This window comes from Pteropus medius, unplaced genomic scaffold, assembly GCF_902729225.1.
Source record: "Pteropus medius unplaced genomic scaffold, Ma_sr-lr_union100, whole genome shotgun sequence".
Taxonomy (NCBI): domain Eukaryota; kingdom Metazoa; phylum Chordata; class Mammalia; order Chiroptera; family Pteropodidae; genus Pteropus; species Pteropus medius.
In genome coordinates this window covers 478,999-494,062 of record NW_024349519.1, presented here as the reverse complement: position 1 = coordinate 494,062, position 15,064 = coordinate 478,999, and the positions used below count along the sequence as shown (strand labels likewise).

Below are 15,064 nucleotides of genomic sequence, written 5' to 3'. Positions count from 1 at the left end.
ATTGATAGAAAAAACAAAGATAATTCTTATGTTTATTTAACAAAATCAGCTCTCCATATTTAAAGCACTGGCAATGTATCCATTAGAGATATAATGCTAGGTCAATTTAAGATTTATGATTCTCTGATAAGCAAATTAAAGATATACTCCCCTATGTTAGGATGACTATATTAGACCCCACAGTGATGTGATAGTTATTCAAATCCCTTTCTTGGCTAAGCTCATCTTAAAATTATGACTTAACAATATGCGATTAGTACCAATTATGAATATCCTCAGAAGTATATTATTTTTGGAATTTAATTCCAAGTAATTTACTTAAGACATTAAGGAAGCAGAAGAAAAATCTTAACATTAAGTAGACAAGGGAACACATGCAATTATTAACCATGAGAAGAGAAAATAAAATACTATGGATAATTTTGTAACAATATAGAGATTCCTTATGGATACCTACCAATTCTTAGAGAAGGCAAATATAAATTCTTTGATGTATAGATTCGTTGGCTATGGATAAAATATCTGGTGAACAAAGATCAGACTTTAGTTTGGTTTCCTTATTTTCTCAAGGGTTTGCTCCACTACACCAACACATATATATTGTTATGTGCCAGTGTTATACAAAGCTAAACAAAATAACAAGTGTCACTTCCAGGAACTTAAAAGAAGGAAAACCACAAAAATGCTGGACTGAAGAAGGATGGTTTTACTCTCATATTAACAAGTGCAGTTTTTGTTGGCCTTTTGATGCTAGCCATTCACATAATGATCTTGATGATGAGAACAGAAATTCTATGGAAAATTCATGGGCTTAGAAGTCTAAGAGGAAAGATGTAGTAAAGAAGTGAAAAGGGGGATGGGCAAGGGAAACTTCCATTTTTATTTTAGATACTTCTATTTTAGCTGAATGCACTGTTTTACCTTTGTAATATAAAATGAGTTAACAATTAAAATCAGACTAACTGTAAGCATTAAAATATACCATGAATAATGGGGGGGAAGGAGAAAAAAAATTTTTTCAAAATAGTTTTAATTCTATTCACTATGGACAAACTTATCATTCATTGTCTTATCATTACTACCTTCTATCCTTGGTTAGTCCCCAAAGCGTGAGCAAATGAATGTATTTATGTATTTTAGAAAATAGGAATTTTTGGCAAGGAAGTATTCTTTTTTCTTCTCTTTCTTCCTTTCTCTAATGCCTCGCCTAGAAGACAGACACACTGCATAGAAGCAGCAGCAGTCAGCACCTGTGTAAAAGAATCAAGGGATAGCCATATTCCAGCTTTATTTTCTTGTACTACACCTAATTGATTCAACCTTGACCCAATCAAAAGACAATAATTTAAACAGGTTATGAAGGTAGAGATATACCATCCAAATATTTGACTTTATTCTCCTATCCAATGATTTGTGTGAACCAAATATGTTAGGAAATAGAGAAAACGGAGACTTAAGGAGCTTGACACATGCTCCCTACACTGCTTAGTCATTCCTGAGCATGGAAGAAGAGGTACTTAATTTTTTTTTCTCTTGTAAGCTTCCATTTTAGATTCTTCTTTGGAGTAAAACACGCTCTTCAGCTATTTACAAGGTAATTTCTGAGTTGTACAAACTCATTTTCCTTCACTGTACTCCCCCATTCAATCTTGGCTGCCATAGTCAGACAGAAAGAAAGCGCGAGGACCCTTTTTTCTTGCATCTGCACTGGAACCTTAGCAGCAGACAGTAACTGCTCCAGGTCTGTCAAATAGATGCGTTGAGGTACTTAATTTTTGAATAACCTCATCCTGGCTTCTAAAGATTATGAATTCAAATGTCAATATAACAATAACTCAACATTGGTTATAACTAGTTGATCAGCTATCTCTTTCATAAAAGGATGCCCAGAATAGTTACTTAAGCTACCTAAAACCCAGATCAACATATACATGAAATTAGGGATGCTAAATTAGTATGTCACTGGAGGGTTTCTTTTTCCTAGTAATTACAGGTGACATTAATCCATCTGTCACTCACTGGAATTAGAACCATCATATTTAACTAAATGGTATGACCTAATGACCTATTCACCATAGGTAGGGAATAAATGAGGATAAACTTTAATGGATTCTTATTATTTATAAGTTGAGTTCTAAGCTTCTTTTCCTCCTTTTATTAAATAAATGCTAGGAGTCAATTCATTGTGCTGATCACTGGGGGGAAGAAAACATCATTACTTTGAAAGAAATCATGGACTGGGAAGTGTACAAATTTATACATGACTATTAAAGGAAGCATGAGACGAATCCCCAAAGAGAAAAAGAAAATTCTATAGGAGAGTGAGGAGGGTAAACTCATCTGGGAAAACCTGAAGTAAGACCTCATAGTCTTGGTAGACCTCGAGGAGTAAGATTTTAAAAGGTAGCAAGCAATTGGTGGTTAGGCATGAATAATTTAGAAAATGAGGAAGCAATCCAGGGTTTGAGTATAAGATGGGTTATGAGACTGGAAAGGTAGGTTGAGTTCAGATTGTAGAAGACCTGAATATTAAATATGGGTTAATTTTGAGGTATCAAGTTTCTGATCAAGAGAGTAACATAATTTACAATTATATTTAGAAAAATAAATAGCAACAGTGTGGAAGATGCATGGGAAGAAATGAGAGGCGAGTGGGGGAGGTTGTAATACTATGGGATGAGACAGAATGGCCCATACTTGAGAGACACGTAGAAGGCAGACTTACTTAGATGGCTTAGTAAGTAATTGACTAGGAAGAGAAGACAAGCAGGAGACCTGATGCCAAGCTTTACAGATTAGGAGATCTGGTTAACGGTGATGCATTAAAGGACAACATGGGTAAAGCAGGTTTTGGTTGGAAAGAGAATGAATTCAGTCTTCTTGAATTTGAGTGCCTCAGGGGTATTCACAGAGAGATGTCTGATATGGCAGGTGACCAGAAATATAAGATTGAAGTTTGAGTTAAGAGTTCAGGACTATAATCTAGTCTGGGGATTCATCTCTTGGAGTCATGGAAAGAGATGAGATTACATAAGGAGAGAGAAAAAAACAGGAGGGCAGAGAAAAGATCAGGAAGAGTAGTGGACAGGAACAGAAACCATCTCAGACAAAAAGGAGCAAGAGAGACTAAAAAAATGAAACTCAGGATAGTTAAATTTGTCTCCTGTAAATAACTGATATAAAGATTTAGGAGGATGAGACATTAGACCACGTATTTCTATTATCTATGTGCTACTTGACCCTGCTTAGTTAATTAGTTGAGATTCAGTCTAAGTCCTCTAAAAATCAATATGGAACCAAAGATTCACAGTGTGTACCAAATATATTCATTTGTCTCACTGAAATACTAATTTGTTAGCCTTGAAGTGTACATTTTTACTTGTATACTCTTGATCCTAAAAGGATTTCTAGTGTCCCTACTATATTTCTCCGAGCTTCTTTCCAAAGATCCAGTTATACAACTTCCCGATTAAAGCCTTACCCATGTTAAAGCTGAAATTATGTTAAAAATAACCATAACCGAATTTCAAGCTGATTCCTTAACTTAAAGTAAATAAAATTTTTAAATTTTGTTGAAATATCAGACCAAACTTTATAATCTATACTGTTTCCACAATGGATAATGATATTTAGAAACAGCTATAAAACCAAAGGCAGCTGTGTTTTATACTTCCGAAGCAGCCCATTAAGTGACAAATGACTATTTATTCAAGAAGTTTAAAAAGGCACCTAAAAAAGCCAAATCTTAGGACAACCCCACCCTCAACCTCCTAGACAATTAGCAATCAGGCTGCCTAATGCCTGTGAAACTGGGTTGGGGGACTCACAATTCTTTATATAAGGAGTTTTTTCTTCACTCTGACCAGTCACAAAGAGACAGGCTTGTTCTGACTCATCTTTCACTAGGCATTTATAAGAAAAAAGTCTCTCACTAGATCCTTACATATAATCAGCATTTTTGTTTGCTGCAGTCCCAGTCATTTCCTACCTTAGGCCAGTTTCGACATGCACCAGCCTTTTGCACTGAATCTACATTGTGTGTGCTGACATGACATCAGCTGTCCTGCCCCTAACAGGGTCTGAGACGGGAAGTCTTACAATGGTGCTTTGAGTCACAACAAAGCCCCTTCCTCTCTATTTAGGATTTCTGACATTTTTTCCTTCCATTTAAAATTCTTCCCATTTAAATTAATTTTTTTTTTTTTTTGAATTAAGACCATAAAGAAGAAAGATGGAGTTGGCAGGCCTAGAGGACTAAACATTAGGAGGGATGAGAGTTTGTCATAAAACTGCTTTGCGGTTATATCTCTTGCCATTTGGTTTCAGTGTTAAAATAGAGCTAAAACTCATGCACAGAAGAGAGTTCTAAGTTTGCAAATCTTTAAAAATGTTTTCTACATTCTCAAATAGCTGATCCCTAAATACTCAAGAACTTTTCTGCGGAGGAAAGCTCCAAGAACTAAATTATGGGAAAAGACTGAGTCACCCCAAATATAACTGAGGATTAGGATGAGTTATCTAATTTTTTCTCGCAGAAAGAATGCTTCATACCATTACTTTTACAAATGTAGGGATTTTAGGCCAAATATTTAGCTTTAAAAAATTCAGTTTTCCCAGCTAGATGGAATCTAGAATAAATGATGGCTTTGCTATCCATCAAATCTGGTTATTTCATTATAATGACTGTTGTAGCAAACCATCCTCATGTACAAAGCCAGATATGCAGGAAAGTATGAGAAAACTGGAAAAATTTACCAGTTCTGCGGCCCCTGGATTGTGTTATAAGTCACCAGCATATGTAACTCATTTTCTAGTTAAGTAATTCCCTCTGGGGACCTGGTCTGCAATCCACACGATGGATCAAATTTCATTAGCAGTTGTAGGAAAATGCAACCCTGTGCATTTGCAAGTCAAAAATCCTGTAGGCTAAAGCTAGTCTGGCTATCTTCATTGATTTTTCCTGGGAGAGGATTTTCGCTGATAGAAAACATTTGCTGGAAGGCACAGATGAGGAAGTTGAGAAGAAGAGAAGGGATTCAGCTAGCAAAGAGACAACTAAGCCTCAGTCTTAATGTTAAACTCTGGCCTTAACACTCAGCCTGCAGCTGTGTCCAAGAGGAGACCGATTCAGTAGTAATTCTACCCCCCCATCCCAGCAACAAATGACAAAAGACACAGGAAGACAAATTAAAAGGGCAAGCGTACAAAAATACATAATTTAATAGGCATCAAACTCTCTTCATTTCTAGATATCAACCTGAAGCCCAGTGTGCTCTTCATTTCACATGAAATTGGGTTGAAGACTCACAAATCTTAGCAGCTATGAAAACTTTTCGAAATTTTTAATTAACTCGTTTAACTTAAATCAAAAGACACACTGACCACATGTTCACCAGTACTCAAACTGTTAGAAAACTGCTTTGTTTATTTACTTGAATTGGCTTTCTCAAGTTTAAACCTTCCCAATCCTTACCTTGGTTTGAGTCGGTTCGCCTTTCTCAAACATCATCTTAAGCCTGTTCAGCGGAACATTGTATTTCTCTATTTTGTTTGCAGCTTCTGTGTTTTCACTGATTTCAGGTTTTCCTACTTCATGCCTGGATTCTCCTAGACAATTTTCCATGTTTTTACTTCCTGTTGAGTGGTCTTTAAGATGCTCACTGTCCTCGATGCAGGGATACGGATACTGAATAAGGGCTTCAGGAGGTGATCCAAGTCTAGGTCTGGGGTGGACTCGTTCCTCTCGGTTAGCTGCGGTCCCAGAGGCAGAGTTGCTTACCACTTCAGAGGGAGGATGGTCGCCTCTGTGCCTGACCTCAGTGCTGCTGTTTCGCAGGGAGTCTGAGAGAGACTCGGCTCCTAGCACCGGGTTCTCCCACTTCTTCTTTAACACAGTCAGGATCCCCCTTCTAAAGTGCTGGGGGAGATTTTCAGTGTTCTAGAAGAACAAGAAGTGAGCGCCAGTTATAACTTGCTTGCTGAAACATTCAAACATGTTGTTCTTTGTAAAATGAAAGTTAAACTCCAAGCTGCTCTAGGTCCACTGGCGTTTCAGACAGCTGTGAACAGTTACAGCCCTGCCACATGGAGAAAGCATCCACCCCGGGAGAGGGGAAGAGAGAAAAAGTCAGGAGCTGAAGCAGGAAGTGATAAAACAGGATAGCCTTATAAGGACAAAATGAGAAGAAAAGAGAGCCCAGATTTAATGATAGTTACATTGGAGACAAGAGATTTTTATCCAAAGATTAATTGGGAAAATGAAAAAGAAAAAGCAAAATACCAGGTACTTTAAACACTGTAAACATGTATTAATAAAAGTTCATCATTACATGCCACAAAATGACATGGAATATTCTGCTAGTTTTTTTTTTTCTTTAAAATAAGACAAAGACATAGCATAGCTAAAACTATACAATACTAACTGTGGATAGTAGCAACGATTTGTAGAAATTTAAAGAAGTCATCTGACTTTTACATGTACTTGCATAAATTATACTTCCTCATGTCTGACATAATTTAATACATAAACAGTCAAATTTCATTTTTACATAAGAATCTAATTCTCTTTTTCCATACTCAGTTATCAGAATATTCACTATATTTACAGGTCCATGTATAAATTCTCAGTTATCAGAAAATTCACTATTTTACAGATCTTTTGAAAAATATCCAGGCTTCATATGAAAACGCTACCACCCAATCTCTCGATTAAAGGGCACACATTTCCAAATCTAAGATAGTTCACTTTCCCCAGGGTCAAAATGGAATTAATTTCTACGTATAAGACAGATAGGAAACAACTTGGAAACTGTTAATGTTGTTCCACAATAATAGAGGAAGCATGCTTGTTTAAATAAAAATCAATGTCCCATACTTTGCAAGTACTCCTAATTAGAGGAGTATCACCTTCCCAACAAACCACAAACTCCAATACTACCTTCTTGCCTTCCATTCCTGTAGTCTGTGACTCACTGGTCTTTCAACTAAGAAAGACAAACCACCTAGGACTGAAAGACTTCAGGGAATTAAACAGGATTAGCAGCTATATTGGGAATTAAGACTCTCACCCTATTACTCTTCTGAATAGACTCTTAGAGCCACTACATCAAGTAGCTGCAAGGCTTGAAAAAAAAAAAGTTACAGGAGAACGACTGCTTAATTTTTGTTTAAATATTAGCTGACAAGATTCACTGGGAGAAGCATGAATGGATCAGGGATATGAGAAGCACGAAAAGTTTTCCTGTTGGAAAAAAGAGAATTAAAAAATAGCTCCGGAAGCTGGTGCTACCTTAACTGCCAGCGGCACTCTTGGCTCTGTGCTACCTCCTGCCACACAATGGATGAGTCATCTGGGTCTCAACTTTACCTGCTCTGCCCTTGCTCTGCCCAAACAGGAGCTCTGAGAATCAAAGTGGCATTTTGCCTTGGTAACTGGATACTACTTTTCTCAGAGACGAATCATGTGATCAAAGTATATTTATTAACATGAAAAGACATGTAGAAGATTTTTTGAGTGGAAAAAATCAAATTACAAAACAGCATGATCCCATTTTATAATACACACGTATATTTACTAATATAAGCATAGAAAAATATTCCAGAAGAAAAGACATCAGGCTATTAAGGGGTTACTTTTGACTCATGGATTATAGGCATTTGTATTTTCTTGTTACAATATGTATTCATTGTGTAATAAAAATGAATACAAAAATAAAATTATATATCATCTTCATATCACAAAAAAAGCTTCCACAGAATATTAAATGCTTTTGATGTTACTGTAAGCAGCTTGAAAATTGTCATTTCTACTTGTGTTGGCCAGGAAGACAGGAATGTGTGATAGAATATCAGCAGTGTTCCAAACAAGGGCCTGGGTGGAGCACATCCCTTAAGGGTCATTTTAACAAGGAGTAAATGTGCTCTTTTCTTATAAGAACCACGTTAGAATACAAATTCAGAAGAGCTGGAAAGGGACAAAAAGGGGAAGGGAAGGGCTGTTAGGTCTGACAGCATTAAAGACCCCATACCCTTAAATCACTTCTGGTAGCACTACCTAAATTAAGCTATGCCAGTTGTTCAGGTCTTTAGGACCTGAGGCAAGAAAATATGGGGAAGAAGCAGTGGCTACAAAGCAAGAAGGTACAGAACAAAAGCAATAGCTAAAAGCAGTTTGGGCAGCACAGTGAAGAGAGAATTGGATTGAGATAGCCTGGGTCACTTATAGTCTCTTTATCTATATTTTTTTATAATGAACATGTATTTCTTGCACAATCCAGCTCCACCCAGCCAAGTGACCTTGGGCAAGTTTCTTTATTTCTGGAAACTCCCATACAGTGCTATTGTGGAGAATAAATAAATGAGACTATATTAAAGCACGATTATTATTAAATGGGTGATTCTCCCCACTCCTCCAGCCACAGATCATAATGGTGATCCTCTACAGTTTTCAGTCATCTCCGAAAAACTTGGGTTACAGTCTCTTACTGTTTTTTATACTTTCTTATATAGTCTCTACCATTCTACAGTAGAGGTGCAGGGCACAAAAGTGAGGTGAAATTTTAGTTAATGTCATTTATATCAGGGTTTTAACATCTTCCCAAGTGTTTTCCTAGAATAAAGCAGTGGAAAGTCAAGGAGGCTGCAAGTTTTCAAGGGCCCCATTGGTTGCTGCACTACCACAGCCTCCTTTCGCAAAATGACATCCAGCACACTGTTCACTCTCTTCCACAAGGCTGAGAATCTTGGCAGATTTGCCCCTGGACCACAAGTGGCTGCTTGAATCCAGATGCAACACAGTGTTTTTTCTGCAGGAGCATTTGACCTGGAATTGGGATGAGTCCCAGCTCTGTCAGTCTGAAATGTATGACCCTGGATAAGTCCTTTCATTTATTTGGGTCTCTGTTATCCCACCTGTAAAATGAAGAGGCTGGTTCAAATGAGCTTTAGTGTTGAAATCTTGGCAGGGGAATCTTCATTTTGAAAGCAGGAGGATATTTGGTAAGATGCAGCACTGGGTTTAGAAACATAGACTACCTAGATGTACAGCCTCCAAGGATGGGAAGAAAGTCCTAGGCTGAGAGCTTCCCAGGAAAGTAGCCAGTCATTATGGAGAGGAGTACCCAAACAGCACAGATTTCAAGAAGTGGCGTATTCCATGCTTGAAGGGAACCTGAAAATATAACTGATGATGGTATTAATGGTCTGTGTTTCTGCGTCTTATGTTTAAGGGGAACAGGAAGAGAAAGGAGGAGTAAATTTCTGGGAATCCACGCTATCATGTAACCTGATCCAACTATTTGCTAAAGGAACAAACTTACCCACTTGCTCCTGAATATTTATCTAATTTGCTTTCCATGGTAGAATGTAAATATTCTTTCTCCTGGTCAGTCACGTCTATAAATTCATGTGGACATTTCTCCCTGTTCATCGGGAGACAATTTAGACTTCTAACAAGTTTAGTGGATCTTAAAAGCAACCCTCTGTGATTAGTGGAAAAAGTGGTGAGATTTGAATAAAGTCTATAGTTTAGTTAATAGTGTTGCACCCATGTTATACAAGTTGTCAACATTAGGGGAAGCTAGGTAGATGGAGGCATAATGAGAATTCTCTATCTCAGTAACTCTACTATAAATCCAAAATTATTTTTTAAAAAAAGCTTATTTAAAAAAATGGTAACTCTCTCTCAACTTTATGTCTTCCTCTAGCTATTGCTGTCTCTTGCATTACATAGGTAAGTGTCTTGAAAGTAGTCTGTAATTGCTATTTCCACTTGATCACTTTCCACTGACTCTAATTCTACCACCAAAGTATTTCTGAAGTAGCTCCAATCAAGATTACAAATTACCTCTTTAAATTTTCATTTCATTATCTCATTTTCAATTTATTACTTTTCTCAATTACGAAAGTAATTTAAAAACTTATTGAGAAAAAAGTTACAATCAATATAGGAATGTATATATGCCTTAAATATATGCTATATATTTAAGCATAAAAGTTACAATCAATATAGGAATGTATATATGCCTTAAATATATGCTATAATTTCCCATATTTGACACCATTGCTCCTCCCAATAAGATATCTACTGCCAACAGTTTGGTGTGTTTGCTTTCAATTTCTCCCCTATTCCCCCTGCCCCAAAATACACTATATTTTTTTCTATAAAATCATACTATAGTACTGTTCTGCACCTTGCTTTAATCATTTAATGTGCTTTTGATATCTTTCCATATCAATACATAAAATCTTAACTATATAGCATAATACTATATATAATATTATATTGGATGCATGTACCATAATTTACCATTCCCCCACTGATGAATATCTGCATTATTTCAAAATTTTCAATATTACACAAAATCCTGCAAAACATACCCTTTTAAGTTTATTTTATTTCACTTGTAAGTTTTTCTCAATGATAATTCCTAGAAGTAGAAATGCTGGGTCAATGGGTATAAAATATATTTAATATCTTAATAGGTATTGCCTCGTTGACCTTTCACTAGGTGTTAAGAGTTCATATTTTCTCACATACTAAATATTATCCATTAAAAAAATCTGCCAACTGTTTAGATTACAATTTATATCTCATGATTACTTTAATTTATATTTCTTTGATTATTAGCAAGGCCAAGCATTTTTTCATGTTTACTGTTCCTTCTTTAATTACCTGTCCACATTGTTTTACCTCAACTGCCAAATGCAATGGACGCTTCTGCTTTATTTCATTTGATCTCTCTATAGCATTTGACATTACTGACCACTCCCCACTTTTAAAAATTCCTTCCTTCCGCCACAGCCCATACTCTGGTGCGCCAAGCCCCCCAGGTGCGCCAGGCCCTGGGTGTGCACCGTGAGCATATGGGAGGAGACGCCCTGCCTTCAGAGATCCAGTTCTTAAGGGGAGATGGCAACGTCCGTAGGTTAGGGGTGGAAGTGGGTGGGTGGGGGGAATTAAAAAAAATTCCTTCCTTCCATAGTTTATATGACACCCCCTTTTCCTAGATTTCTTCCCATTTCTCTGGCCAGTCCTCCATTTTGTTTACAGGTTTCTCTTCCTCTGTCCCTCCCTTCTATATTGGGGTCCATTGAGACTCTGTCTAAAGTCCTCTTCTTTGCTCACTGTTCATATTCTCTGTAGATGATCTGATTTTACGCCCCACCTGTCTGTCGATGACTCATAACCATAACCCTAGCCAGATATCGCTTCTTACTTATCAATTTTACCTTGAAATTCTATAGGCATCTTAAAATTCATCCTTGTGTAAGGCTGAAGTCTCCCTTTTCCCTTCATTCCTCACTTTTAATCTGTTTCTTTTCCTAAATTCTCCATCTTGGCGAATGTGACAATTATCTTTTCAACTGTCAAATGTTCCTGTTCTCTTATGCCTCCATATTGTGCATGTGCTGCTTCTTCTGCCACTCCTTTATCCACTCCTCAACCCCTCTTTTGAGCTAATTCCTATTTGTCCTTTGGGCTCAGTCAGGCACCACGTCTTCTGGGAAGCCTTCCTTGACATGGCATTGCCCAGGTTACGAGTCCCTCCTAAATTCTCCCCCAGCACCTTGAGTATTTCTTTAATATGGTACTTATCACACTGAGATTATAAATTGTATTTTCCAAACTCTGGACAGTCCTTTGAAGGGAGGGACTACACTTATTTCTCTGTGTCTTCGGCACCTGGCACTGAAGAGATGTTCCATAAACGTTTGTCTATACTTGGGATGTCAACTTTTGTCATGCCACTGTCTTGAACCTAGTCCAGTCAGGCCTTTATCCCATCCCTTCCAAACAGCACAAGATGACCAGTGACCTTCATGTTGCCAAATCTAATGGTCAATTCTCAGCTTATCTGTGTGTTTGACTCTGTTGATAACTCTTTTTTCAGAAACACTTTATTCACTTGACTTCTGGCATTCTCTTATTTCACCAGTTGCTCTCTCTTAGTCTCCTTTGCTGGTTCCTCCTTATCTCTCTAACCTTTCAACACCAAGCTTGAGCTCCGTCCTCAGACCTTTTCTCTAGCTCCACTCACTCCCTAGGTAAGCTCACACATCTCATGCCTTTATTTATTTATATATTTTTAATTATTTATTATTATTTATGCCTAGAGCACCTGGTTTTCCTAGGTGGTCTCCTATCTAAGTACTAACCAGGCCCAACCATGCTTAGCTTCCGAGATCAGACATCGGGCTTGTTCAGGGTGGAATGGCTGTAGACCATGGACTGTGGCTCCACTGGGGCGCGAACCCAGGACCTTCTGCATGTAAAGCAGATGTGCTAACCGCTACACTATGGAACCATGTCCCATCTGATGTCCTTAAATACACTTTGATATATATCTCATCTTCAGCCTGGATCTCTTCCAATTCCAGATTTTTATATTCAATATATCTAAAACTGAGCTTCTAATAGTTCCCCTTCTCTAAATCTGCTTTTACTGCAGTCTTCTCCATCTCAATTAATGGCGTTTTCCCAGGTGTTTGGTCCAAAAACACAGTTGCCATTTTTGATTCTTTTCTTTCTCTTTACCTTCAGTATGAATCCTGACCACTTCTCGTCACTTATGTGGCTACTACCCCAGTCCAATCCATTATCATCTCTTGGTTAAATCACTGCAATTGTCTTGTAATTGGTCTCCATGCGTCTGTCACTGTAGCTCTAGTCTTTCTCCTCTTTTTAAGATTTAAGTAGGATCATATCACCCCTTTGTACACAAAACCTCCAAAGGTCCTCCATTCAATCGTGATTAAAATCCAGGTCCTCACAATGACCCTATATGATCTTGCTCCTATTCCTCAAACACACTAAGAATGTTTCTGCCTCAGGGTATTTGGATGTACTCTAATCTTCCGCCTGAATCATTCTTCTCCCTGGCTCATATCCTCAGATCTCTGCTCAAATGTCTTCTTATCAGAGGCTTTCCTTGACTACCCTACAATCCATCTCTCTTACCTGCTTCATGTGTTTCATATTTCTAATCACCACTTGAACAATATCGTTATTGTCTGTCTCTCCCACTACAATGTAAACTCCACGATGGCAGAGATGTAGTCTATATTAGTGCCTAAAACAGTGCTTGGCACATAGTAGGTGCTCTGTGAATACTTGTTAAATCAAGGAGTGAAAGAAAAGAAGAAAGGAGGAAAGGAAGAAGGTGGAAAAATAACAGGCAAGAGAGTGAGAGTGGAGGAAGAAACCAGCAGTTGAGTGAAATGATGGTCGCTTTTTCTTACAATGTACTCGAGGGAATCCATTTTTGAATTACAGAAAAATTAAACTAAGGACTCAGTCAGCATTACTCCTTTAGAAAGAACAAACTGACAGGGGCATGTCATGTATTAATTTAAATAGGTTAAGTATTGAAAAATGCCAAGAGGATGTTTTTATAATGCTAGCCAAACTAAAGAATTCTTGCCCAAATGCATAAGTTTTTTTCCTCATAAGATTAAATCAAGTAAGATTTCAAAAGAAATACACAATCCAGTCCAACTGGAAGTTAGCTGGCAGGAAGAGTAGAGAATGGGTACAAGCAGAGAGCTTGTTCTGAGGTTATAGCCTTCGATGGATCCTGCAGCTAAGAAATATTCTAAGTTTCTAAGTAGACTGGATCAAGAAGTTTGTTTTAAACAAAGAACACAGAGGATGACAACAGCTGCACAGCTGCTACCATTTAAATGCAGAAATACAAAAATACTGGTTGTTTAATTTGGAACAAAGGATGGCAGCCTAGGAAGCCTTGCATCCTAATTTGAGCAGAAGTAGTAAGCCATTTTACAAACCTTAGGCAAAGTACATGACCTCTGTCTTTCACTCAACTCAGGGAATAAAAAGTGGTTCAAAAGGAGAACCTTAGTGAAAAAATAAGATTCCAAGTAATAAGATTCTAAGCCAAGTGGCTAACAAATCAGACCCGTTGGCACAAATGTCCGACTCAATTGACATGGAGCCAAAGCCTCACAGAAACTGCAGGTGGCTGGGCCACACAGGCTCTCCTTCTGAAGTTCCACATGCCCCCAGGCTTCTGAATACTTACATTTCTCCTCTTCTCTGTGTTTGCTTCTTCAGCTGCTTTCTGGTACCTTCAGAGAAGGGGAGGGGAGAGAATATCCTCAAGTTAAACTTATGTTTTTACTCTTTCAATCTTTAAGAAAACCACTTCTGCATACCTATTTCTGCAAGCAATTGCCTTCAATCAACTCTATCAGAAGCAGCAGAGAATCAGAGCTGCCCTAACTTTCTGTGCTGTTCCAGTCATCTGCTCTGATACAACAGAAAGGTCCAAGTTGATGAGGTCAAATGCTCGGAAACAACTGGGTAAAAGTAGAAAGTCTGGGGTGTAAGTCCCAGTTTCATCACTTATTAACTATGATGTCTAGCAAGTCGCTTAACCTCTCTAAGCCTCAGATTCCTTATCTAAAAAGTGGCTTTATATATCTAGTTTCAGGATTGGTGGGAAGACTGAATGACATCATATGTACAAAAATTTTTTGGGATTAGTCAAAGGATATAGCATTGCATTAATCCTAGATGCACATTTTCCCCACACTAAAGCCTGTGAAATATTTAACTCTTGTCAAGCAAATGATCAAGAGGTAGTCATTCTGCCTGTACACGTGTGAATTTAGTTGAAGTCGTTGGTATTATCACTTCAGCTCAGTTAAATGTATTTGATATTACTACATGCTTTAAATACCAATTAAAATGTCTTTAAAGAGATTACAGTATGGTTTGGCATTTAAAGAAAATTTATTTTACTTTTTTATGTGTGTGTGTGTGTATATATATATATATATGTGTATATATATATATATATATATATATATATATATATATGAGTGCTATGTGAGAAAAGTTTATGTGCTAAGCAAGCATTGGCTTTTAAATAGCAGTATTTTTTCATAGTGATGTATAAAATAGTGGCATAACATATAGTCAATGGGTCTACGGCCATGCCACCCTGAACATGCCCGAACCGGTCAGATCTTGGAAGTAAGCAGGATCGGGCCTGGTTAGTACTTGGATGGGAGACCACCTAGGAAGACCAGGTGCTGTAGGCTT

At 37.6% G+C, this 15,064-nt stretch overlaps 1 protein-coding gene, 1 long non-coding RNA gene and 3 pseudogenes across 3 annotated transcripts in view; 1 reads left to right on the top strand and 4 right to left on the bottom strand.

Annotated features, from left to right (window-relative positions):
• LIMA1 (LIM domain and actin binding 1) overlaps nucleotides 1-15,064 on the bottom strand; it is a 73,794-nt gene that overhangs the window by 24,828 nt on the left and 33,902 nt on the right. The window contains exons 3-4 of one of the 2 annotated variants that reach the window (XM_039882057.1): nucleotides 14,040-14,085; nucleotides 5,474-5,938 (exon numbers count right to left, since the gene is read on the bottom strand). In XM_039882057.1, coding sequence (XP_039737991.1) covers nucleotides 5,474-5,938; nucleotides 14,040-14,085 — 511 coding nt within the window. Of the gene's footprint in view, nucleotides 1-5,473; nucleotides 5,939-14,039; nucleotides 14,086-14,172; nucleotides 14,319-15,064 lie in introns of those variants that run through there. The other variant, XM_039882058.1, reaches the window with a different exon arrangement.
• LOC120618796 (uncharacterized) lies at nucleotides 1,628-1,760 on the bottom strand (annotated as a pseudogene).
• On the bottom strand, nucleotides 7,547-9,374 carry LOC120618174 (uncharacterized). The gene is made up of 2 exons (XR_005657155.1): nucleotides 9,034-9,374; nucleotides 7,547-8,910 (listed from the first exon to the last, which is right to left on the bottom strand). It is a non-coding gene; the product is annotated as an uncharacterized LOC120618174 (long non-coding RNA).
• Nucleotides 12,108-12,223, bottom strand: LOC120618755 (uncharacterized; annotated as a pseudogene).
• Nucleotides 14,946-15,063, top strand: LOC120618622 (uncharacterized; annotated as a pseudogene).